This window comes from Salvia hispanica, chromosome 4 (assembly GCF_023119035.1).
Source record: "Salvia hispanica cultivar TCC Black 2014 chromosome 4, UniMelb_Shisp_WGS_1.0, whole genome shotgun sequence".
Taxonomy (NCBI): Eukaryota; Viridiplantae; Streptophyta; class Magnoliopsida; order Lamiales; family Lamiaceae; genus Salvia; species Salvia hispanica.
Window position 1 is genome coordinate 48,882,192 of NC_062968.1, and position 27,542 is coordinate 48,909,733.

At 35.2% G+C, this 27,542-nt stretch overlaps 4 protein-coding genes across 5 annotated transcripts; 2 read left to right on the forward strand and 2 right to left on the reverse strand.

Annotated features, from left to right (window-relative positions):
* Positions 1-17: 17 nt before the first annotated feature.
* On the reverse strand, positions 18-11,096 carry LOC125219041 (high-affinity nitrate transporter 2.1-like). Of its 2 annotated transcripts, XM_048120891.1 has the most exons (2): positions 11,073-11,096; positions 18-1,633 (listed from the first exon to the last, which is right to left on the reverse strand). In XM_048120891.1, the coding sequence occupies exon 2, from the start codon at positions 1,614-1,616 to the stop codon at positions 66-68; it is 1,551 nt and encodes a 516-aa protein (XP_047976848.1). In that variant the 5' UTR covers positions 1,617-1,633; positions 11,073-11,096; the 3' UTR covers positions 18-65. The 2 variants fall into 2 exon arrangements, with proteins under 2 accessions (XP_047976848.1, XP_047976847.1); XM_048120890.1 differs by lacking the exon at positions 11,073-11,096 and having other exon boundaries at positions 18-1,697.
* On the forward strand, positions 11,066-12,815 carry LOC125219042 (high-affinity nitrate transporter 2.1-like). The gene has a single exon (XM_048120892.1). The coding sequence runs from the start codon at positions 11,106-11,108 to the stop codon at positions 12,687-12,689; it is 1,584 nt and encodes a 527-aa protein (XP_047976849.1). The 5' UTR covers positions 11,066-11,105; the 3' UTR covers positions 12,690-12,815.
* Positions 12,816-16,933: 4,118 nt separating this feature from the next.
* On the reverse strand, positions 16,934-19,500 carry LOC125218699. Its single transcript, XM_048120437.1, has 4 exons — positions 19,354-19,500; positions 18,075-18,268; positions 17,330-17,478; positions 16,934-17,249 (listed from the first exon to the last, which is right to left on the reverse strand). Exons 1-4 carry the CDS (start codon positions 19,403-19,405, stop codon positions 17,156-17,158), a joined length of 489 nt encoding a protein of 162 aa, XP_047976394.1. The 5' UTR covers positions 19,406-19,500; the 3' UTR covers positions 16,934-17,155.
* Positions 19,501-19,865: 365 nt separating this feature from the next.
* LOC125223211 (dolichol kinase EVAN-like) lies at positions 19,866-26,382 on the forward strand. The gene is given in 15 exon segments (XM_048126239.1): positions 19,866-20,054; positions 20,057-20,121; positions 20,557-20,669; positions 21,390-21,596; positions 21,757-21,861; positions 22,086-22,156; positions 22,247-22,324; positions 22,435-22,649; positions 23,499-23,688; positions 23,789-23,854; positions 24,794-24,882; positions 24,972-25,086; positions 25,638-25,689; positions 25,770-25,870; positions 25,967-26,382. Coding segments are annotated over 15 exon segments (1,683 nt in total). The 5' UTR covers positions 19,866-19,952; the 3' UTR covers positions 26,081-26,382.
* Positions 26,383-27,542: the final 1,160 nt, after the last annotated feature.

Here is a 27,542-nt window from a genome sequence, read left to right on the forward strand (position 1 = left end):
ACCATTGATCATACTCATAGGGGAAATGAAATGTATTAATTAGAACCGTTGATTGTTACATGAGATCAAACATAGTTGGGAGTAGCGTTGGGTGGGGTTGGGGCGGAGGCGATGCGGTTGCCGCGCTCGGAGCGGCTGTTCTCGGCAAACTTGAGGCTGTTGTGGTGCATTCCCTTCTGGACCTCTTCCTCGGTATACTCGGAGGTGTAGTAGTGTTCCTCGGAAGCCTTCTTGTTGGGAGGAAGGAACATACTTCCCCACTGCGGGAAATGCACTAACATGACCGGCAGAGTGCAGCATATTATCATTATCCCCATATACTCCAATCCCTCCTCTGTCGTGTATTTTGAAGTCGAGAAAAACAGCAGCTGTGTCAATCCTGATCCGAAGTTTCCTCCAGCCCCGGCCAGCCCGGAGATGATTCCGAGCGATCTCCGAGACACGAATGGGATGACTCCGAAGGTGGCTCCGCAAGCAGCCTGCGCTCCGATGGAGAAGATGATCATAAAGGCGACAGCCAGAGGAAGAGAGTCCGCCCTTCCTAACAGAAGGCAGAAGACACCGCCAAGCGTCTGGAGGATCCAAAGCGTCCACAGTCTGCCCCTCATTCCGAAATATCTAGCTGAGTAATCAGAAGCAAATCCGCCAAAGGGACGAGCCAGGAGGTTGGCCATCCCGAAAGTGGCAGCGATTATACCGGCCAGGTGGAGCTTCAGATCAAACCTGTCGTAGAAATACTCAGCGATGACGTTGTCGGTGGACAGCTCGACTCCCATGGAGTAGCCGTAGAGGAGGACGAAGATCCATGTTCGGTAGTTGGTAACAGCATACCACAAGACCTTGCCAAATTGGTCCTTGGCAACATTCCCCTTCTTCTGGAGGGCGCTCAGGTTTCCGTCAGGCAAGTCTTGGCCTAATGTCATAACAAGAATCCCCATAATGACATGAAGCCATCCTGGAATGAAAAAGGCGATCCTCCACGCGGTGAAAGGTGTGGACCCCGTCTTCTTGATGATGTCGAACAGCACCGGCATGATCAGCTGAGTGGCGCCGCCTCCCATGTTTCCCCACCCGGCCGCCGTGCCGTTCACCGTCCCGATGATCTTGCTGTTGAACATCGTGCTCATCCAGTACTGGCACGACACGAACGTCGCCAGCGAGAACCCAATCATGAACCGCACCGCCACGTATCCTCCCGCCGAGGACACGAACGACATGCAGAACACCGTCGGGGCTGACAGCATCACCAGGAAGGCGCATCCGTAACGCGGCCCCAGCAGATCGCACACTGCTCCCATCACCAGCCTCGAGAATATACTTCCCGACACTGACGCCACTCCAGCATTCCCGATGTCGCTCTTTGTCAGGTTCAGATTGTCTCGGATGATCGGCACCAGCGGCGCCGCAGCAAACGTAGACACAAAACATGTGAAGAAGGAAATCCACGAGAGATGGAAGGTCCTCATGTGCGGATTCGCAAATGAAAACAGCTTGAATTTCTTTGCCTTGTGCTCCGAGTCCACCGGCAGATCGAACTTGGCCGTTGTGTCCGTCGGGACGATCGGAGACGCCACCGAGAAGGCATGCACAGGCTCCCTTCCTGTCACTCCGTGCATCGAGCTCCCAGGAGACCCTTCAATGCCTGCCATGTCCTTGTAGTTTAATGTAGAAATGAACTTGTGAGTGTTTGTGAGAGGCAAGGAATGTGTGGTTTATATAGGTTGAAAGTTGAAAGAGTTGAATGTAGATAGATTAGCCGCTAGAGATTCAAACAGGCAACATGTATGATATTTGTGGAATGAAAAGAAGAGAGTTGTGAGTTGTGAATCCATTTCGCCGCATCGGACCCCGTCGTAGATACTAAAGGATTCGATAGTTCTATGTAATAAAACAAATAAATTAGATACATATAATATTAATGAGAGGCAGTAAGCTGTTCGACCTCAATGGACATTCAAACTATGAGGTTGTGCCAGTATAGTCAAATGTGAATGATACATACTCAATTCAAGTTGGAATTTTAAATTCATTTCCATATACATGTATTTCATGAATTTCTTTTCATCTGCTACTCCCAAATACTGCACTCACACACAAGCCTGTACCTGAATTAAACTACTCCCTCCGTTCCATACAAATAGAGACATTTTTTTGGCACAAAGTTTAAGAATATTTTGTTAAGTGGATTATGAATAAAGTAAGAGAGAATAAAACAAGAGAGATGAAGAGAGAGAAAAGTAAGAGGGATGATTACTTTTTGCCAAAAAATAAAAATGACTCAATTATATTGAAACTTCTCAAAATAAAAAAATGACTCTATTTTACATGGAACGGATGGAGTATAATTTTTAACCAACATTGTTTTTGTTAATTACGAAACGGTGCATGGTAGCTACAAGCAACCATTTTCTGTAAATTCATAGTACAACATTTCTATCTTACATTTTTATATGATATTATGTTGAGTGCCATGAATGGTATTGGTGCTATTGCCTGTTACTATTAGGGATATAGAAGAAGAGTTTTACACGATATGTTTGGGATACTACTTTCTCATGAATTCATTACTTACCAAGCTTTCTTTAAAAATCTATGGAAACATATAAATCCAATTTCAGAGGATCCCTAATCTTATTCTTGGATTGATCTTTGTAATGGTCTACAATACTCAACTTATTTGAGTTGTCCGTCTTAATGTGAATATGTCTGTCAATTGGTCTTCTGATCTTACGCATGATAATTCCACAATTTCATTTTCAATCTTCTTTTTGATGACTGTCTACCTCAACATGTTTGGTTCTGTCGTGTTGAACCATGTTTTCCGAGATGCTTATTTTTTAGAATACGGATGATATTAGGGGTTGGACAAGCTCAACAAAAAAAATGGTAGTGAAGATCGGAGCTTGGACGAGACCAATGATGTTATACAAAGACTAACTTTAGATGGTAAAGAGAGTCCTTCCTCAGCTCGCATGTACTATTGAAATGCAAAGACTAACTTTGATAGTGGTTGGTGTTCAGAGTCTCTGCCTTGACCTTGCCCGTTTGTAGTTTTGAGTTTACGGTCCAATATCTCTCTTTTTTGGATTTGGTATGCTGTGTGTGACTTTTTTTCGGATTGTTTTTGTTTTTATGAAAATCATATTCTTACTTAAATATAGATTTCTTTTAACTAGAATTGGGATCTAAAATCTTGTAAAAACATAAAAGTAGCCAATCATATGATAATTTTTCGTTATAAATGGTCATTTATAAGTTTTGCACCTAAATATTTGGACTTCGGATACTAAGCTCGGATACTATATACACTAGTGTTAGCCCACGCGCTATGCGCGACACATAGTATTTTTATTCTATTAATTAGACATTGTGAATAAACTAAATAAAAAAATATATAATTTTTATTCTATTAATTAGACATTGTGAATAAACTAAATAAAAAAATATATAGTACTATACAGTAACAATATGTTAAAAAGAGATAAAATTAAATAAATTTTAAATTAAACTAACATGAAAATATTTATTAATTATGACACTTATAGGTCTCTAGAGCGAATAAAAATATCATCGTTAAAACATACATACTTCAAAACTAAAATGTTATCAATATAAAATTAATGGTATAATATATTTAATATACAACTAAAAAGTATGATAAGAACAATAATGTCGTCATAAAAGATAAAACATAATGTACAAAACAAATAAAAACACCCATACATATAAACATTCGAAAGTTTCTATTTTAAAGGGATGAGCCTAAATGGAAATAGTTTCTATTTTTATGTGACGAAGGTAGTAGTTCGTAAGACATGAAAAAACTTACTATATGTGAACGACCTTAATTGTACAATAATAAGAATAATAAAATAAAGAAAATATAAATAATAAAATACAAACTCTAATATCCCGCTGACTCTTCCTCCCCCTTATTTTCATCCTTGATTACTCTCCAAATTAAAGATTTATGCATATGCGCGAAAACAAATGTGATAGTTTATGATCTTCATTTTCTTTGCTTCCTTTCGTCATTTTGTTGCTTTAGGTGTTTTTTTGGCATGAAAACTAAAGTTGTAGCTTCAAAATATTATAGATGGTTAGTTAGAAGCTTACGTAATTTCTATATTTGTAAAAAAAGAATTATAAACTGGACAGAAAAATTAAAACAAAACTAACAAAAAATAAAATAAACTAACATTAAGAAAAAACTTAAATATGAACTAACATCACTGGAAAAATATCTCTCATTGGATACGTGTTTTTGGTCGCCATTCGAGATGCTCTTAGCCGTTGGAAATAAAAACTTATCATGACTTTTCGTAATTTGCCTTCATTAACATGAAAGAATTTCAAAAAAAATATTCAACTGTAGATCAATATTGCAATTTTTTAAAAATATACAGATGAAGGCTTAATCTCAGTGGAAAAAGCATTTTCGGCTTCCCTTCGATATGCTGTTAGTTGTTCGAAATAATCTCTTGTCACGCCTTTTTTAAACCGCCGGAAACTTATTCATCGTTGCCAATCGCCACCATATTCTCTCGTACCCCCTGCCGATATACTCTCTCCCTGTAGCCATCACACACATACCAAACACAAATAGGATAACACATTTTTTATTAATGGTATTGGTATTTATAGAAAATTATGTAACTTTTGGCTTTCTTCATTTTTCTTGGGTCAATATCATTTATTCTAAATTAAATCAATGATTCATTATTTTTTTAACCTCTCAAATTATGATACTCACATAACCGCAAAATTTTAAAAGTGCATAATAAAACCGTTTTAATGATTAAGGAAAAAACTTTTGACTAAGAAACCGATTATGCGTAGCAATTTATTGTTGGTAAATGTCAATTATTGAAAACCGTTATGCATATGCATAATGTTTCTAAATTCTAATCAATTCAGTGATGAATTATATTTAAATTTATTGTGTAGATTCCAGCAAATAATGGTCTATTAAATTATTATAAGCATGAGCTTTAACAAATAAGTATAATAAAAAGTACAAATAACTGTCAATATAAAAACTTGTTAATTACTACTATAATCCAGTTTACCAAAACTATATACGTCTCAATTTTCAATTTTATATTTCTGCTAATGGTTTTCATTCTGATTTTATTTTCTTATATCTAATTATAAATTTAAGATATTTAACAACTCACAATTCCAATGAGGTTTATTTATTTTTCAACTTCTGAATCAAAAAAATTTAGTTGCAACTTTCACACCATTCCACCAAAATGAATTGGGTGACTAAACTTCTTACATTATTGATTGAATTTGGAGGACGAATATTTCTACAAATCTACAAATTAATTGGAAACCGAAATGAATTGATACAAATCTATAAATTAATAAGCAGGTACAAAAGCAAAATAGTGGGAAGACTTTGTAATGTTTTATAGCTACTATCCAAAACTCATTAATATTTAAAATCCTTTCCAAAACTTTTAAATATTCAAAATATAACTCAAAACTTGTAAATATTCAAATTTACGCCCAAAATTCATAAATATTCAAATTAAGGCCAAAACTCGCCTTTTATATATGTATAGATATATGATGCATCGATCATTACTGAAAATTAAATTATGTTTAGAGTATTGCGTTAAAATGAACAATAACTAAAATACTAAATTAATTAGAGAATTAGCTGTGCGTAAAAAATGCAAGAATGTCGTAATTTCGTGACGCTTGATTCATAACTAATTATAGAGATAAAGTCTTCGTGCTTACTTAATGCACATTATTATTGAGTTAATGATTAAGTCAACTAAGCCCTTCACAGGCTCTTAGAGATTTTGAGACAGGATACTTTATTTGTTCTACGTTTTTTAACCGTATATTTACAATTAGTACTTGTCCTTAGGTCATCTATAACGGGTACCTCTCATTATACCTTTAGTCATATTCATTCTCCTCAATTTATGTGTGAAACCACAATTTCCATAACCTACACCTTTCCCTTAATTTTAAATTTTGATTTATTTAATTAATTTTAAAAAATTGAATGACATTATAAAAATTTACACCATGCAGTATGGGGTGAAAAGTTTTACACCAAATGTATCCCTCTATACACAATCATAGTTTCCACAAATATCAATTGCTAAGACAGAATTTTAATCAATAAACTAATACTTATGTCTGTGTGTGTACATCATGGTATGAGTAATGGAGTTTAGAATGTTAACAGATCGTACGTACTTGAATTGACTTTTCGAAACTGTATTTCATAATACTTCTATAATTTGTCTTTATATGATACAAAAAAAAGTTTAATACTATTAGCCACAAGAATGAAAATATATTACTATTTTTTTCTTATTTCACAGAAAATGGACAACCCCTTTAAAATAAATCTATATATATCCGTTCTATACTTTTATTGAATTTTGAATTTTATACTCAGCCGCTCGTCCCATAAAAATGTGCTCGTCAATTTTAATAAAAGTTAGATATTGAACGTTTTGAATGGAGAAATGATCCCAGTTTGATTACAAGTCTTAATTTATTATATTCATTGATAAAATAAACTTACTACTATTATTTTGCTTTGACTATTTTTACATCATGAGAGAGAAAATGAGAAAAGAAAAATGTGAAGAAAAAGATTGAATAGCTTTGAAATCCGTTGTAGAGTTTTCAAACAACGAAAGCTAATTATTTGGAAGGTAGGATGAAATTGATCTTTAAAAAAATATACTAATTTTTTTTAAAATAATCATGCATATATTTCTTCGTCAACACGAAAACTAATTTATTGGAGAAACATTTGAATAACCAAGAAAAGACATAATCACAATACATATATTTATATGCATTTGGACTTTACTTATACAATTACCTTATATACTAGTATATGAAAACATATATAAGTTCAAACGGTTGTCACGATTCATGAATTTGACAAGTTTTTTCAAAATATATTAGTCACGAATAGTATATAATTGACATGTAGTAAACTAGTAATCTCCAAACATTATATTTAAAAAATGTTAATAATTTTCATATTCAGATTTTTTTATGAAATTTTATTAAAATTTCACTTATTTAATTCGGTGTTCCTAATAATACAAAAACAGAACAATAGGAACCAACGAAGAAAAACTAAATTTTGGTTATTGGCACTATATTTTCTTACCAATATCAATTATATTAATTGCATAATTGAGGAGTATAGCTTAAGAGCAAATTTGCGTAGTGCATTTGTAAAAATGCCAAGTCAAGCATTGCAAATAATTGATAGTTTTTCAAGTTTGTCAGCACATACAAATTAATCAAAATTTAATAATTCAGTGGGATAAGGTTTTAAAAATAATTAATGGTCTAGAGTTACGTTTGTCAACTGTGTGGGATTTATCTTATTAACGAGATTATCTTAACTGTATTAATTCCTTTTCGCATGTTACATATATAATGCAAAGTTTATTTGTGTATAGTCAATTATTTTGAGAAAAAATATTTATTATTTCTTCAAGTTCAGATAACTTTGTTGGATTTTATATCTGGTTGAAAAGACTATGAGTTTACAATTGCATAAATTGGTACGAGAGAGGCTCGCATCTGATAGGTGGGCTGTCACGATGGGACGACACTGAGGGGCTTGCCGTGAACATCGAGAAAATATCGATAACGTTGAGAAGAAATGATCAACTAGACATTGTATTTCTTGAATTGTGAAAGAATACAATTTTATTTATAAAATTATAATTACTAGACCATTTATGGTTCAACTGTCTTTTGGATTTTCAAAAAGAATAGACAGAGAAATAATTTGGAATGAAACTTATAATTCTGCTTGACTCAAAACAAGACAAAAAAATAAATAAAAGTAAATAATAATAATAATAATAATAATAATAATAATAATAATAATAATAATAATAATAATAATAATAATAATTTGGTGATAGCTGGGACGGGCTGATCTGGCGGTGTGGTCGACCTGGTGGCATGGGTGGGCTGGGGCTCGTATCATAATATCTTATGATAAGCTTCATCTCTTGTATATCATCGACATTATCCGTTATGAAACAACCTAGATGTTATGATAATACTATTAGATGTCATTATTGTTTTGGTTAGAGCATTCCCAATGGGTTCCCTTAAAACTCCTTTATTTCTCCCTTATTTCTGCCACATCAGCGCCACATCAGCACTATAATTTATCCCCAGTTTTTAGCCAACTTTTAGCCAACTGCTCCAATGGTTTCTCCCTTATTTCTCCCTTATTTCTCCCTAACTCAACATTTCATTTTTACAAATTTAGCCGTTTAAAAAAAAAAAACGCCGAATTATCGCCGAATCGCGCCCACAGTGGGCGGCGATGATTCGGCGATTTTTCGGCGATGAATCGCCGGATGGCGTTAAATCGGGAGAAAAATCGCCGATTTTTCGCCGAATTCCTTTCATTGGTCGGCGAAAACTCGGCGATTTTCGGCGAAAAATCGCCGAGTTTTCGCCGACGCCATTGGGAGTGCTCTTATTGTTGCATACTTTTTACATTTAAGTGCCCATGACATAATATTACAAAATATACTCATCCATTAATTATATCTATATACAAACAATTTCCTACCCGCCATATGTATATGTGCACATGATTACCAACTAGAAAATATTATAAAGCACAAACAAAAACATCAATTAAGCAATATGAATCATATGATACACACATACATATATAATTAAGACTACTCTGTTTACTATACATAATATGTTTAACAAATAATAGTTCTAATTAATAAACAAAACTTCAATGCTTATTCATAGTAAATTTGTTTACCTTCAATACAGAATTAAATTGGTGATTGCCAATTGTTTATTTTGATAATTAATAATAAAGTGATATAAGAACCCAATAATCAATTGTATAATAAATTACTACTACATCTTATCTTTGAAATGGTCTCCATTTCATCAATAAACATCCCACTTATCGACTCATCCAACTAAGCTCTGAGATCATGGCAACAAGTACTTATCAGAATAAGCAAATTAAATATGTTCCATATGATTTGCTCTGAACTGAAATATAATGATGAAGAATATATATGTATAAGATTAAAAAAAAAATAGACACGCACTATGACAAATGTGTATTATTAGACTGTCAATGCTTTTGAAAGGGTAGGAGCTGTATTAATTGATATTTATAAAGCAATTGTCACAATCATTCTCCGAAGTAAGTTTTTTTGTGTACGCTGATGCGTGTGGATTATGAAATATACTAACAAATACGGAGTACTAAAATTAAAAACAAATATTTGCAACCAATCATTTCCATTTTCCAGTGTTGAAGGAAGAATAATATCGATCCAACTCAATGCCTCGTCGACTTGCAAGTTGGCTAGCTGTTGAAATTTTATTTGAATAAAAAGAACATTATGATCCTTCAAATTAAACCGAGACGGGCCGGGTGAAGAGACTAATCTGTGCAGATGTATATCATGTATAAAAGGGTAAATGGCAAAAACAAGCCATGAAATTTGACAATTTTCTCTATGATTTGGGAGAAACTATGTATACTTTTGGCAAACAAAAATATCATGCGAACAAAATATTCGACTATCTAAACAATGTCATTTAATATATTTAGTCAATTATTTTTTAATTTTTATATATGTACACGTTGATAAATTTAGAATCGTTGTATGATGAATTTTTTTGCTATGGGACAATTACGAAAATGTCAAAGTTATGATGTAATTGACTATTTTTAAAAGTTAAGGAATAAACTATGATTTAACTAAACTTTATGATTTTTTTAGCCATTTGCCCTAAATAAAAATATAAAAACAATGAAAAAGAACCACCATGCTGTCAAAACAAGAATAAACGGTTCATTAAGCAATATCCTTGTCAATTAGTCATAAATTATTTGGTGTTCGCATTTGGTGGCTGAATCAACAGGTAGGGAAAACATGAAACTAACATAGATTAAAGTTCATAATTAATCCTTAGTATTTGTTCTAAAAACTTTTTGATTCTATATATAAAGTCTGTTAATTTTTTAATAGAAAATGTTTTGGCCTCAAAATTCATAGTTCCGTTTAAATTTAACAGTCAAATACTAGTATATATGTTTGATTCAAATTGGAACTTAATTATGAATTTAATTTTATTATAAGCATATGTCACATGGGTGTGGATACAGGATTAGTGAGGGCGGTATGGTACGAATATTTAGATACAATAGTATATTTTAATGAAAATTTAAAGTAATGTAATCAAATAACATGAGTAATTTAGGGCATTTTATTAAAGGAAATTACAAAAATATCCCCAAAACATAAAATTGTTAAAAACTAATCTCAAATTAAAGGAACCGAATTGAGAGGTGGCGTATAGTATATGCAATATGATAGTATTTTTAGTGGAACTGGTTGATTATAGGAGTACATATTATAGGCAAATGTACGTACTGAGATATCTGAAATTATTCTTAAAACATGATTGAGATATTACAATAATAATAATTTTTGGCTTTATACCATTTATAGGATCTGTTTAATACAGTAATATATAGAATATCATACTCCTCTCAAAGTAGGTATGATCCTTAACCTGACACCTTACAATTTACATCATTTAAATATCTGTATAATGAATGAAAACAAAAAATGTGTCTCTCAAATATAATTAGAGGAAGCTACCTCGAAACAAAAGGATAACCGTGAAAGAAAAATAACAAATATATGCAGTAATTTGGAAGTAGCAGAATTAAATAAGAGGAGAGACAGCTTCTAATTAGTTTTGCCATAAATTACATTAATTAACTTTGTTTATATATTGTGATGATTGTCGGGTTGTAAATGTATGTGAGGAATCGGAAGGTTGTGGGCCCCCTTGAATTTTGTTTGATCTTTTGGGATATACGATAAGGCTAAACTCTAATCCTACTCAGATGCGGCAAATTGGATTCCATCTCTCACCAAAATATCTAATTCATTCAAAATGAGCTATTCGCTAACCCCGCTGGCTCATTAATGCTATCGCATTTGTCAACGCCTCCACGCTATATAAACTCTATGCATCTGCTCACTCTTCCTCACCATCAATTTACATAAACATTTCCATAACCAAAAATGGCAGGCATTGAAGGGTCTCCTGGGAGCTCGATGCACGGAGTGACAGGAAGGGAGCCTGTGCATGCCTTCTCGGTGGCGTCTCCGATCGTCCCGACGGACACAACGGCCAAGTTCGATCTGCCGGTGGACTCGGAGCACAAGGCAAAGAAATTCAAGCTGTTTTCATTTGCGAATCCGCACATGAGGACCTTCCATCTCTCGTGGATTTCCTTCTTCACATGTTTTGTGTCTACGTTTGCTGCGGCGCCGCTGGTGCCGATCATCCGAGACAATCTGAACCTGACAAAGAGCGACATCGGGAATGCTGGAGTGGCGTCAGTGTCGGGAAGTATATTCTCGAGGCTGGTGATGGGAGCAGTGTGCGATCTGCTGGGGCCGCGTTACGGATGCGCCTTCCTGGTGATGCTGTCAGCCCCGACGGTGTTCTGCATGTCGTTCGTGTCCTCGGCGGGAGGATACGTGGCGGTGCGGTTCATGATTGGGTTCTCGCTGGCGACGTTCGTGTCGTGCCAGTACTGGATGAGCACGATGTTCAACAGCAAGATCATCGGGACGGTGAACGGCACGGCGGCCGGGTGGGGAAACATGGGAGGCGGCGCCACTCAGCTGATCATGCCGGTGCTGTTCGACATCATCAAGAAGACGGGGTCCACACCTTTCACCGCGTGGAGGATCGCCTTTTTCATTCCAGGATGGCTTCATGTCATTATGGGGATTCTTGTTATGACATTAGGCCAAGACTTGCCTGACGGAAACCTGAGCGCCCTCCAGAAGAAGGGGAATGTTGCCAAGGACCAATTTGGCAAGGTCTTGTGGTATGCTGTTACCAACTACCGAACATGGATCTTCGTCCTCCTCTACGGCTACTCCATGGGAGTCGAGCTGTCCACCGACAACGTCATCGCTGAGTATTTCTACGACAGGTTTGATCTGAAGCTCCACCTGGCCGGTATAATCGCTGCCACTTTCGGGATGGCCAACCTCCTGGCTCGTCCCTTTGGCGGATTTGCTTCTGATTACTCAGCTAGATATTTCGGAATGAGGGGCAGACTGTGGACGCTTTGGATCCTCCAGACGCTTGGCGGTGTCTTCTGCCTTCTGTTAGGAAGGGCGGACTCTCTTCCTCTGGCTGTCGCCTTTATGATCATCTTCTCCATCGGAGCGCAGGCTGCTTGCGGAGCCACCTTCGGAGTCATCCCATTCGTGTCTCGGAGATCGCTCGGAATCATCTCCGGGCTGGCCGGGGCTGGAGGAAACTTCGGATCAGGATTGACACAGCTGCTGTTTTTCTCGACTTCAAAATACACGACAGAGGAGGGATTGGAGTATATGGGGATAATGATAATATGCTGCACTCTGCCGGTCATGTTAGTGCATTTCCCGCAGTGGGGAAGTATGTTCCTTCCTCCCAACAAGAAGGCTTCCGAGGAACACTACTACACCTCCGAGTATACCGAGGAAGAGGTCCAGAAGGGAATGCACCACAACAGCCTCAAGTTTGCCGAGAACAGCCGCTCCGAGCGCGGCAACCGCATCGCCTCCGCCCCAACCCCACCCAACGCTACTCCCAACTATGTGTGATGTGACTTGAATTGAACAAGGGATATATGCATGTACTTTTCAATGACTTTTCCTCGCTGTGTATGCAAATATTAATTAGTTGCATTATTTTCACTTTTCAGTAAGTAAGAACTGAGAACCCATATACACGCGCGATTTTTAATTTTCGTCTTTAAACAAAGTAATACTACTATGAAAAAATAATCAATGGAATTATTATATACAAATCACACCTACTGTACGAGTAAGTTATTCTATACACGGCGGTTTATGTGATTAATTTCTTTAATTTATTCCTACTTGTGTGTGTTTACCTCCTAATTAAGCCGTTTTTTATTTAAAATAAATACTCTGGGGAGTGGGGAACCCTAATTTCTACGGTTAGGTATACGTGTGCCACCAGTCCACATCCCATTGGTTTGGTTTTTCCAAAGAGGTCGGAACTACACTACTTACAATCCAATTATTATTTTACAACTCATTATTGCAGTTTTCAGATCACGAAAATAATGGCCACCTTCAACTCATCTTAATCATTACATGTATAGTTGACCAAAGATTGCTTACAGTATATTTAAGTCCAAAAAGAAATTGTACAGTATACATATGCGACTGATGTTCACATTTCACTATCGCAAGAACAAAATTTAAATTAAACAACGTGTTAATTCAATTTTGGTGTTAATTCAATTTTGGATCACAGTTCATGTCGCAAAAGAATAGTGTTAGATGCCTTGCAAAATCAGTGATTAGTAGTATTTTCTTATTTCTCATGTACTCAATTAATACTTTCTCGGCCCCTTGCAATTTGTCGTCGATGACGTTACTGTACTTGAATATGTAGAGAGGGTATAAAGCGGTGATGGTGGCAGCTTGTTGCTGCTATTGGTTGAAACAAGAACTTAGGGTGGTGATGACGATGAAAATTTTAGATTGTTTCACCCCAGTGGTCATCTCTAATAATTAAAATGTCTTTGTTACTATAGTTAAACAAAAACATGCAGATAAACAAACACAAATATGCATAAGTTTAGAATTCGCTTGAATAATGTTGAATATAAATATGGTAAATTCCATTCCACTATAATTAATTATCGAGAGATTTCTTTGGTTATGGAGATTAATAAATGAGTGTTCAGTAAGTTGTGGACGTGGAATGAAATAGCAGATGTAATAAAATAGATACGTGAATAGAGAATAAAGTGTGAGTAATAATAAAATATCTTGATATTTGCTATACAGAAAAATGACTTAAGTATAATGGGACAACGAATAAAGAAATAGTACGACTCATATTAGGAATGTGTTTCTCAAATATCTGGGTTTTTTTTAATATAGATGCAACTCTGCCACAGAAATTGCGCACTTTTAGCGACATTTAAATTCTAAATACCATATGTTCGCATATAATAACATTGAATTGAAGGCATGGTAGGGTTCAAATCTATGGCCTCTCTCAATCACGAATGAACTCATTATTAGGTATGGTGTTCCCATGGAAGTGATGGCACGTTTTCAACCTTGCTAACTTACTTTAGGAATTTAATTTAATTTCAATCTTGCCTTTTCTTTCAATGCGCACTTTAATAGTTTACCAAAACTCGTTGAATAAGGTAAATATATTAATATAATATGGTACATGATTTCATTACTCCAAAGGGCAAGGCAACACCTCCGCCAACCAATGTGAATCACTATTAACTAATTTCAAACATCAAACGATAAAATTCAACTTTCCCTACTACTTACCATCCGTAGATTCAAATTTAATTGTGACGCCCTAAACGTAATTTGATCCTTGAAACACCTAAGGAGACTGCATCAATCAATGGCTCGTGTTTATACAACAAATTCTTATTCCAATTAAAATACATATTGATATTACTGTCAAATACAACCTCCCCTAGATTCTGCATTCATGAATATCCAATGCATTTTATATTATAAACGAATGAATGTTCGACATTCGATCTTCTTACTTTCCCGCTTTTACACTAAAACTCTCATAACTATATTAGTATAAGATTTAGTCCAACATATGTATTGTAAGTGACATGAATCTCAAAATTAAAAATGTCAATAAAGAGCGAAAAAGATATAGAAAAATAGGCACTAACATATCCATTATATGGTTTTGCAGCCATTCTAGAGAAAATGGTCCAATTATTGACTCTGTAAGATTCTCTACAGAAAAAAAAAAGAGAGTTACCAAAACACGCTACTTATGAGATAATAGTACCCTTTGAAAAATAGGCACTAAAAATATCCAATTGCGGTCTAAAATCTAAATTTCAGCTTGTTTGATATGCTACACTTTTTGTGTAACATATTCGGAGAAAACTTATTTAGCATAAGGATATATATACTGATACCTTTTTTTTGTTTGACTACAGGTGTATCGAACCCGTCCTGCTCGACCGGATTTGTGGATTAAGGCTGAAAGTTTTCCAATTAGTGGTGGAATTTGAACTCGTGACCTCAAGATCACCACAGCTCTGCTACGACCCGTTGGTACTAATACATTTTTATTACTCCTATATTTTAAATGGACACAAATTAAAGTGACAGAATTAAATGTAAGGCCCCGTTTGGTTGTGAAATTCAGGATAGAGAAGGGAATATTCAATAGTGGTGGTATGGTTTTATTAATTTTTTATTCTGTTTTTTACACTTTTTGAAATTTTGATTCCCCCATTCTCTAATTTTTTTTTAGACCTGGATTCCCTTTCCCCGCCATTTCCGTACCACTACTATTATTGTGGTGGTGAAGAATTGAAGAAGTTGAAAATTTGAGAATTAATCATTTTAATGAATTAATTTTGTCGATTCCTTTTATTAGCAAACGGTCCCTAAAAGAATAAAAACGACTGCCAGGGTGATTCCTTAATTTATTGCAATCAGTATTTAAAAAAGAATCCGTGGAAGAATCATGGTGAATATTCAATGTGATACAGCTCCATTAGACGTAACCCGCTCCCAACTTACTAAATTAAAAATTCCAAAGGTCACAGTCAACTCTTTTTGGTAGTGACATGTCAAAATTGAAACTACTACTAAATTAAGTTAGGTAGCGTGTAAAATATCCAAAGTTCTTGGAAGTGAGACATAATCTTTCTGAGCTAACAATTAACATTATTGAGTTGTAAAGATAGATATATCTAAGGTTAATCTACCAAATCAAGCATACATGCATGTGCCAACTCATCTGGTAATGAATTTTGCCATGTATATGTGATGAGATTCTAATAGTATGTTCTCTTGCTTAATTGTTCAGCTTCTTTAAGCTTATTATTTCTTTTATTCCCTTGTAGTATTTCTTATGAGATACTATGAATCATATGAATATGAATGATGATGGATATTAACTGCAGTAAGAAATATTACCGTGCACACCTAGCTAGTACTAACACTGGATGAAATTCCATGTATATTAATTAGTAATTACTACTCCCTCCGTCCCAAGATAAGTGACCTACTTCTTTTGGGCACGGGATTTAAGGAATGGTATTTAAATAAGTTAAAGTGGAGAGAGTAAAGTATGAGAGAGGAAAAAGTAGAGGAGAGAAGAGAGAATAAAGTAGGTGGAGAATAAAGTAAGAGAAATGACTTTTTGCTAAAAATGAAAATATGTCACTTATAGTGGGACACCCTAAAAAGGAATCCAAGTCACTTATCTTGGGAAGGAGGGAGTATGATTTAGGACCTTTTCATGTATTGCTGGATATTTAGGTTTTATTAATTAAATTAAATTTATAAAATATAGAAAGATCCTTTAATACGTTCAATCTTTCAAAAATAATAGCGAACCATAGCGAATATTCATAGCGAATATTCAGATACTACTAGTATTATATTTTACTAGACGGATGAATATTCAGTGTTGATACATGACGAAATTCTTTGTGATATTTGCTATAATTAATTAATTTCAAGTTGATAGTGAACTCAGATATTAAGGCGAATAAAAACTTCCAATATCATAGTCAACTCTTTTTGATTGTGGCATGTTAAGTTGAAACTAACTGGACAAGATATTTAAGGATTGGAAATGAGACAGCTGAGTATTAAGAATTTACATTATTGAGTTGGAAAATTAGTTGTGATTAATTAATAAAAAAGAGAGCATATAGGTGCCCAACTCATTTAGTAAAACTGAATAAAAATTTAAAACAGTACTACGATGTCATTCTATGTTCTTCAATTACTAACATATTGTTTCAAACAAAATGTTAGTACTAACATATTTAAATAATTTTTGAACAAAATTTAAAGAGAATGAGAGGCTTTTTTCCAATCCATAAGAATCTTCCAAGACTAGAAACAAATGTAGATTTGTTCTAAGGAACCTTCAAAATCGAAGTGTGTACTGCAAAAATCAGCTACATTTCAACATACACCTATACATGATCAATCACCAGCCAGGATTCCTCATTCCTTGCTACAATCAAGCTAAGTCAAATGAAGCCAATCCATCTGTATGAGGCTGTTTATTGTAGTACACTTAGTTTGCCACGGCCGTCGCATGTAGCACAGGATCGAGCAGATGAGCACTTTGTGCAGTAGCTCCACTTCTTCGGAAGCCTGTCCACAGAGAATGAGATAATACATATTACTGCTATATGGTGAAGACAAGTAAAATCGATAGGAACAAACAGCCTAACCCTGCTGTGTATCTAGTTGCTGCGTTTTGTGACGTCAATCTTGCTCTTTCTGCACTTGCCTCAGACAATCTCTTTAGCACAAATCCTTCTCCTTTGCATTCAGAGCACACACCTGAACCTCCACAGTCATCGCATGTTCTTGTTGGAGCCTTTCTACCACAACAATCACAGTCAAAGGAACATCAACATAAGTAAAGAAAATAGGATGCAAGTCTCTGAATTTAATTTTTTAGCCACCAATTCTTGCTTTTGATTAATGTAACATGTATTTTGATGCTTTTCAGCCTTCAACATAGTTTGTTCCTTCACTTTCTCCATTATAACTCTGTATGTTTGGTTTAGTATCAGGATAAGGAATTATCTTGTTGAGCAAATGACTAAAAGCAACTAGAAATGCAATGCTCTAAATAGGTTCTTATATCTTAAGTAAACGTCCCTTGAAGCATGTATGCTATAATGATAATATGTTAGAGGCCATTTTTCAGGGGTTTCCAGCAGTATTTAAGGCAATAAGAATCATTATATGGCTTAAATAATCATATCTTCTACAGAAAGAAAATGACATTTCATTCAATCGAAGACAATGTGAGGAGTAAATTCTCCGACTAATGTAAGGCTCATAAAAAAAACCTGTCCCTTCACATATTGCATTAGTTTTGGTACAACATTTTACATGTGAAATGCTTGGCTCATAACTTTCTCTTATAAGGAGATGCAGTTATATCAAGTTAGGACACATATATACCTCAGTCACTTCAGAGTTTTTAGTTTTCCTAATAAGAAATGTAGCAGCTGCACCAACAAATGTTGCAGCCACGGCTACAGAGGCCGCTGTTTCTGGTAGTGAAGACAGTACTTTTACTGTTTCTCTTCTTCGTGTTTTTGCCTTGTAAACATTCACCGACCCAAAACTGACCCTGGACTTCGAACTTATCGAATCTGCACAAAAAAGTGAATAACAGATCTAAAAGTACTGAATACAAGATATGTTAAGTTTGAGTTTCCAGTATTGAGAATGACAACTTTACTCTGCAGCAGATGCCATTTTGTTTCAAGAATTTGCAAACATTCAAATAAGAAGCAGAATATGTTCTATCTATGGCAGCCAAGTAAAACTAAGCCACAAGGACCAAATGCACTCTTGAAACTACATAGATCGTGTCACAAGTTCAAAATCAGCTTGGGTAGGATTATTATCTCAAACATAAAATGCGTTAAAATGCATGTGAAGGAGAAATACAGATCCATCTCACCATTTAGCATATCAATTAACTTCGAGGTTGTGATTTGGAGATTTGATTAGTTTGATTGTAGGGTCTATCTCATGAACAGAGACAAAAATATACATCCAATATACACATGAGACACAAATGAATTAATTCATCATATGTTTGTGAGTTTATTCAATCTGTTTTGTCCAAAAAGGAAAGCCTATGGAAATTAGGAATCAGGCAATGTAGAGACAAGTGAATCACAATGTTTTCACATGGAAAAAAGCACTTACAATTTCTTTTATATCTGAACTTTAGTTATTGATAATCAACTATATTTGAAACTTAAATCCAGAAAAACAAATGACAACATTCAAATGAAATAAGCAAATGCTGCAAATATTTAGGCTTTATCATTTCAAATATCAAATATTTTGTTTAGTAATTCCCTGACCACTCTAGTGTACAAAAGAACTAGGCAACAAACATCCCTGTGCAAGTAACATGATGAGTTGCTCAAATTGGATAATAATCAATATCACATCTCTTCAAGCCAATGTCACCGAACAAACACTCAAAATATAATTGATGATTGCAATCGGAGTAAAAAACAATCAAGAAACAAGGCCGTATGCTTCACTTATATGCATATATCATAAGTATGCCTTCCCATCAAAAGTCAATGTCTTTGTGATCAAATCAAGAATTTCGACAACAGGCAATGAATGAAATCATCATCTTGTTTGGAAAGTTACAGCACGGTGATTAGTAAAAGAATGAGAGTAAAAGAGCGAATTCCTGGCTGTGGCTTACTGAAATTGAAGGGAGCAAGTGAAAGATTTAGATTCAGCGACGTTAGCTCCATTTGCAATTTAGATTTTGATACTCGCACCGGATTTAATGGCTCGTATGCATTGTATAACCTCGCCACCGATATTTGTTTCTCACTTTTCAAATATGCCCCTCCACTATCTTCACTTTACAATTTTGTCCGTCTAATTATAATCCGAGATGTGTTTTTACTTTTTATCATTTCATAATTTTATTTATTCCGAAGAAGTAAAATCGAATGTGCTTTTTCTTATTCTTATTTTTACCATACAAGAAGTTCTGGTTTAATTAGATAGTACTAATAAAAATGTGTATTACTAATAAAAATACATACAATTACACTAGGAATTTAAGTCGTTAAAAAATCTAATTTCATTTATTCTGAAATTTATTTTATGACCTACAAAATCTAAAATCTAAAATATGGAGTACTTATATTTTTAATATACAGTTAATTACTTTTTTATTTTCGTACTTTATGAATTTGTTTTAAATTTGTGAAGTGTATTTTTAAGAAAAGTAATATTCCCTGTCGCGGAATCCGCATCGAATCGGAAGAAATTGCCGGCGATAGAAGCTATATGGCGCTGTCGCGGCAGCTCAACGGCGAGAGGGCGGTGGTGTTTATCTATATTGTTCGAATTCTTTCATCCATTCCTCTTAGTCTCGTGCCGGAAGGCTTCTCGCTCTCTGCGTTGAGATATCCGCGGACGACGCCTCCAATCCGCTTTCTATTTTCTTTAGAACCAGGTTCAAACTAGTAATTTCGATTATTTTGGGAGATTTTGGTTTGTGTTAGGATAGAACACGCTATTTGCTGTTGGTTTTGAGGATAGCTTTCGACTGGTGTTGTTGCGTGTCTTATGGAAGGATTTCATGATATCGTTAGGATCATGCATCGGGCTAAACTTAAGATCAAGCTTAGTCAAAATTGGTTTTTTAAATCTGATGACTCGTTCTTTGCTTATTTTGGCGTCTCTGAATGTGTTATCAACTTTATACTAGGTTGAAGTTGTTGATCAATATGTCCTGGGAATGGGATACTTTTGTTTCGTCTCTGTTGATCTAAACTGAGCGGGCATGGAGTCTTGCTATCAACTTACGAAATTAATTTCGCCATAATTTCCCCCAAAGCTTGTTCTACCAATTTGTTACTGCAGTTAATTTGGAAATGGCTGCTGACAGGCCTGGAGTTTCTTCTGGAGTTCTACTGGGTGCAGTCACACTGCCTGGTCTCCTACTCTCCAAGTTGGTACAAACTTTGAGAGAAAATTCATTGCAGCAAGTTGGAGTTAAAGGTATGTGTTAGGAGTGAAGGGACAATGCAACATGAATGAAAGATGTTTGAATAATTGTCCAGACAAAATGTAAAGCATTCACTGAATACAATGCTTAAGAACAACAAAATGGACTTTTCCTTTTCTCCATTCGGCACTTGCCGGACCCACTCACTGCATAAACCCACTACTACGTACAACTTTGTCTACGTCAACTGCATATATGATGATGTGCATAACACATCACTCTTCATGAGTAATCGACAACACCTTACTTTCATCGTCGACGATACATTGGCTATCGCTATCAGTTTGATGTGTAATGTTCACTTTAAGCACCCCCCCACTCTTATATCTTTTCATATTTGTTGGGATTCCCTCTTAAAATTAAATATTCCAGTTTTGGGTTTCTGGTTGCACTTAAATGCAATTGCAGGGTTGCTGAATCCAAGGAATATATTGTACAAATCAATAAAGCATAATAATTGTTTCTTTATTTCATAGCTCCTAATGAAATTAATTATTCTTCTAAAAAACGGTGATGCAACAATTTCACTATTGTTTATCCATATTTTCGTTTGTTTATGTATCATCCACACAAAATATCTCGTGAAATTCTTGTCACCTCTATTTTTCTCACTTTTAGATTATACAAATATTCTATAGTTGGTTCATTTTATCCTTGAAATGCCATAGATTCATGATCATCTAGTTCATTCTGTATGTTTCTGCATTCTGCAGAGTTTGAGTATCTGAAGTCACAGTACTGGGCTGCATCATCCAGTTGTGTTGCTGTGCTAATCTTCCTTTCCCTCATTGGTCAGTGTCCGGGAAAGAGCAATTCTTCTATCTGCTCTCCTTCCAGAAGGAACCAAATATATAGTTCCATTTGTGTAATATTCTTTGTTGGATCTGGCTTGGCATCCTTATCTGGTAAATTATATGGTGGTAAGTGAACAAGTTTGATGTTATCATACACATTCCAGTATTTGGAATATGCGTGTTTGTTCAGATGATGAGAAATAGGTAGTTTTGTTAAAGGACTTACTCAATGAAGAAATTTGTCATACACTCCTTAATTTATTTTGTATGCACTTCTCTTTTGTAGGCTTGTCTCCAGTCTTGATATCGTTATGGGTGCTTGGCCATGGGTGGGCATCAATTGCACTAATTCAAAAGATCCTTGAAACATTTCCAGCTTGTGCTTCTATAGGTACATTATGTGATTGTTTAGGTTACATAAGCACTAATAATAAAAATTCGAGTTTCGAAAGTTTGGTTGCTCACAATTTTATTGCTTTCATGGAAGTAAAAATCTTGAGATCGTGCTCTTATGATTTATTCCATTCTTTTCTGTGTGCATGTGCCACGAGTGTGTTTGTGTGAGAAAGGGCTTGTTATTGTCTAGTAAGCAATTGTATGTGTATCTCTTGGCAGGAGAATCTCTTCTAGTGACTACTGGAATTGTTATCTATTTTGGAGACATGTTGGCATATACTGCTTCCAAAGTTTGTTTCACCATCTTCAGTTCTCCTAATGCATGGTCACAAGGTGACCAGTTATTTCTTTTTTGACTGATCAAAGTCTGTATCAAGCAGATTTCTTATTTGGTGTCATTGAAGGCACTATTCACTCAAAATGGAATCAACAGAGGTGAGATAAGCACCATTATACAGGTATTATTCTCTGACAACAGTCAAAATTGTCAGTTGTACCCAGTAAAGCTGATGAAACAATTCAATCTTGTTAGTTGTTCACTAGAGGTTCGTTTGCTTCATTGATGCAGGGAATGATTTTTGGTCTCCTTCTTTTTTCTGTGTTCTATAAATATATTCTTCGAATGGGGGAATACTGTGTCAGCTCAAGAAACAACACAGACTTGGAAACCCATGAGAAGAGAAGATCCCTTGTTTTTTACGCTTTGCTCACTTTTTTGTTGGTAGCAGTAGTTCCGGCATGGATGCAATTTGTGCATACTTTCAACATGCACCCATTTTTTTGGTAGTAGCCTGCAGATTATGGTTTCAATATGTTTCTGCTATCTTCCATAGTCTTGGTTCATATTAAAGAAATTATAAAGTATTTGTCTTATCATAACGATAGAGTGGGAAACTGACACTTGTGTAGGAACCCCAATGCTTAGAGAATTAGTAATTAGCACTTTATCGAAATCCTCGAGATCAGTGATTACATAAGGGCTTCAAAAAAAGCATTGTTGGTATCTTAAAAGTTGAGGTAAGATTGTTGAAGACAACGCACAAGAATTCAAAGGGGTTAAGTAACTTCCAGTTTGCTCCTCCTTGAATGTTTTTAAGGTCGATTTATCATAGTCCTTGACTATGAAAGATGGTTTGCATAGCTAATTTAACTTTTTAATCTGAGATACTGAATATGGTGTCTATTATTTAAATGGAAAATGCATGTGTATACTGTAGAAACCTGCAATGGGCTCCATAATTATCAGGAAGCAGTTAGAATATTCTGAAAGGATGAAGTTGAATCTCATACATGAGATAAGTTGGCAATGGTTCAGTTTAAAAGTGTAAAGTATTTCTCGAGAAAACACAATCTTTTCCAGTAATCCTCTTCTGAACTTTCTGATAATAGATTTGGCTGTATCATATTTTGTTCAAAGGATAGATTCAATAGAATTATGAGATATTAAAATTAGAGAAACACTTAATAATTATAAAACATGAGTTATAACCTGTACATGTTAGCATATATGCTATCTCTATTTGGTCACTTGAAATTATTTTCGCTCAGTGGATAATTGCAAGTGTTGGCTTATTTTAGTGAATTATCTTGGTCATAACATCTGAATTATCCTCAACCTCTTCTGTTAGCCAGGGTCATTCATTTTGTTTTATCTGAACCGCTGAATCGACTTGCTCTATGTGTCTATTGGCTGGTCACCATATCTGTATCTGTTAGACGGTTTTACAGCATATCAAAGAACAGTAAAACCGAGAGAATACTTCTTCGTAAATATTATCATCTGATGGCTGTTGCACTTTTTGTTCCTGCCCTTATATTCCAGGTGCTTTAAGTTAAAAAAAAACTCGGTTTATCTGTCATTTTCTGCATCTCTATTTCCCTGTAATTAATCGATGTTAATGCTTTATATTTTCTTTTTTCAGCCAAAGTTTCTTGATCTTTCTTTTGGTGCAGCTTTGGCAGTTTTTCTCTTGCTGGAAATTATTCGAGTAAGTCCTGATGAAAGCAACTTTCCCAGTTTCTTGGGTTTTATTATTCTTGTCATATGAAATGCAGAATCCTATGTCGGAGTTCAGTAGCTACTAACTACTGAAATATTTACGTTTGCTTCTAGTTACCGAGAACTCATGCATCATATTACCATTTTATTATTGGAGTTTCTCTCTTGAGATATATAACGAGTGAATACGCAGCATCTTTCTAAAATCTGAGCAATGTTTTATACTCCCTCCGTCCCATTAAAATTTGAGTCGTATTCCTTTTTAGTCCGTCCCATAAAAGTTGAGTCATTTCCTTTTTTAACAAAAGACAAAACATCTAATCACTCTTACTTTATTCCATCATTTACTTTACTCTCTCTTATCCTTCCTACTTTTTTCATCTCTTCTATTTATTTAATATAAATTCTTAATCTCCGTGTCCAAAAGTTTTGTCTCAACTTTTAAGGGACGGAGGGAGTATAAATTTGCATAGATCTTCCATCTTTGATTGCATGATGTTTGGTGATGGTGCAAGGAGTAGAAACTTGAGTCTTTCCCATGTGGAAATAATTTATGCATTGTCCCTCACTATCACTTCCTTTTTTTTCATTTGAAACCATAAACATGCCATTATCTTGGAAACTAGAAATACATAGTCTTCATCTCATGGGAATGATACTTGGATATAATCATAGGTGACAGAAATTTTCTACATCTCTTAATACTGCAATCTATAATTGACTGTGGTGTTGTTTGAGCTACCTCTCCATGAGTTTCACAACTTGGGTCTTTTTTCACCTGTGATACTTTTAAGCAAAGGGGGGATGCAAGTTGGTTCGCTTCTTTTGTATATGTTGGCCCTCTGGCTTATTTATAAATAATTCTGTTTATGCTTATATCATTTATTGTTGTACCTTGTTTTTTACTAACTTAGATTTTACTGTGCAGATACGGAAAATCTGGCCCTTAGGTCATCTAGTGCATCAATTTATGAATGCGTTTACAGATCATCGTGATTCTGATCTTCTTATTGTCAGGTGTGTGATCAATGGCTACATTGCATAATTGATATACCATATGGGTCCCATATTGATTGACTCAATTCCTGCCTTATCTCTCTATCCAGCCACTTCTCACTGTTGTTGGGATGCGCAATTCCTATATGGTTGTCCTCTGGTTTTACTGATAGACCACTTGCACCATTTGCTGGAATTCTGAGTCTTGGTATTGGAGATACAATGGTAAACTCATATGGTCTCTTTTGGCTGCTGACATTGTTTCTATGATCTTTGATTTGAATTTCTAACTTGATATGCAATTTTGATTCTTTAAAGGGTTTAGGGTTTAGGGTTTAGGGCCTAAACCCTAAGAATCATCTACAAGTAATCTAGTGAAAAGTTGAACTTGTTTGCTCATGCAATGCCAGTAATCCCTGTGCTATATACTCTAGTTTGACTAATGCTGAGTAACCATCCATCTTAGAAATATACCAGTTCAATTACCAGAGTTTTCTAGTATTCTGGTGGTTGATGCAACTTATCACGTCTGTAACTGCTGATAAATCATTGTGTCACTTTCTGTTGAGAATACGTGTTGTGGGTTTGCTTCTCAGTGTAGAATGTTGTAACTTGTTATATTTGAATATTCTCTTCTCTATAATGAATTGTAGTGACCAACAAAGAAAAGGAAAAATGGAAGACGAAGATTCATTCAATTACTGAGTTAAATAGTGTGGATGACTTCCTACCACTGTTTTGCTTGTGCTGAATGTTTTGTTTTGTGGTTATATAAGGCATCTATGGTAGGACACAAGTATGGAGTTCTTCGGTGGAGCAAGACTGGAAGTACTTTCTCCATCTCCCTTCCCTCTGTGTTATGTAAACTTATTTTTTCTGCACTAACTCGTGTGAGTTTGTTATTTCAGAGAAAACAATCGAAGGCACTGCTGCTGGCATCACTTCTGTTCTTGCTGCTTGCTTTGTTCTACTCCCACTTTTAGCAGCAACTGGTTACATTTTCACTATGGTCTCTCTCTCTCTGTTGCATATATCTGTATATAACTTGCTCACTACTTTTTCACGCATTCATGGCCGTTTGCACTTGTGGTGCATGTTTTTGCAGCACTGGTTTTCCTTGATTGTAGCTGTAACCACGAGCGGGCTGTTGGAGGCCTACACAGCACAGCTTGATAATGCCTTCATACCTTTGGTTTTCTATAGCATACTCTGTTTATAAAATGCAACAAGAAAGCAACGTTCGACGTGCAAGAGCCTCACCTATTAATCATACACAACTTCACAGATAAGTCAGCTTCTTTTTTCCTGTATTTAATACCAACATAGCGTAAACCGGTCATAAATATAGACATGTGTTCTTACTTCTTTCCATTTTAGGTATAGATGGAATGTATGCTGTACAAATAGTTTATATAGTATACGAGTCAAAATTAACATATGCTACGTGGAAGCAACACGACTGCCGAGAATGTAACCCAGTTTACTTTAATCTGTATAAGAACGTGCCATGATTTTTATTCACCAATTGTTAACCACATTGTGTAACTCATAGTTGTTGATATTTTAACTCACTTATGCTCATGAAAGTTTGCACAAAACTTAGGCCGCATTCTGAAATATATTAATTTGCACTCTACTACATACTAGGAGCAGCTAAAAAAGACTAGCCTCACATGCTAATCTCGAATACACTAAATATAATAAAAATTGTAGAATTCTTGGTGCTTTTCAACTAAGTTGGTGGTTTGTTTCCAAAATGGAGTTTGGATAATTGAACTCTTCTTCTTTCACTCCAATTTAACCCATATTCTCAACAACTGCTATGCGCCACTTGACTGAGTGGAGTGTTGTGACACACCACTCAATCGAGTGGGAGTCTCTGAAAGTATTCGCTCAAATGATTCGACTGTTTGATATGTGATAGCACATATCACTTGATCAAGTGAAACCTACTAGGATAATCGACTACATAACACTCGGTTGAGTGTGATGTGGTGTGGCACCACTGGACCGAGTAGAAGTCTTTGGAATGATTTCACCATGTGACTCAATTGAGTCTATGGTCGAAACTCACCACTCTATCGAGTGGAAGCATCCGACTCTTTTTGTGTTTTAACTTTGTCCGAGCTCTGTTTCTACCTCAAATTGTGACCTTAGAATGAAAATAACACTCATTACGAGTGTAATAAGATGTTAAAACCCAAGAAACCTTGAGGGGAATAAATTATCTAATTCACCAACTGCATCTGTTAAAATGATGTTTTCTGCAATGAAATTTGTAAGAACACATGCAAAATAAGATGAGAGATGATTGATTGAACAGTGATTTGGTGACATTTAATGAAAGGCCCCCGTCTTCCCCATTGTTTCTAATAAAGGAATTTTGAACGATTTCAAGATATTAATGATAGAAATTCATAGGGTTTCATCCTAAAACCAATTGGTGATAGGAAAAGAAGTCCATAAGACTTATAGAGTTGTTTTAGTTCTCTCTTTATATTGAGGTGGGATGACATAGTTATATTTTACTTTTAGTTTTATTACCGGTGCCTTCCCTTGAACCCTTCAAGTTGAACCTTGTAGGAGTTGGACTTTTGTGGTTATCAATTAAACTAACCCTCTATCGAATTGACCTAAATATAAAATCCAATTATACTGATCGAGCAATTAACTTTTTTTTT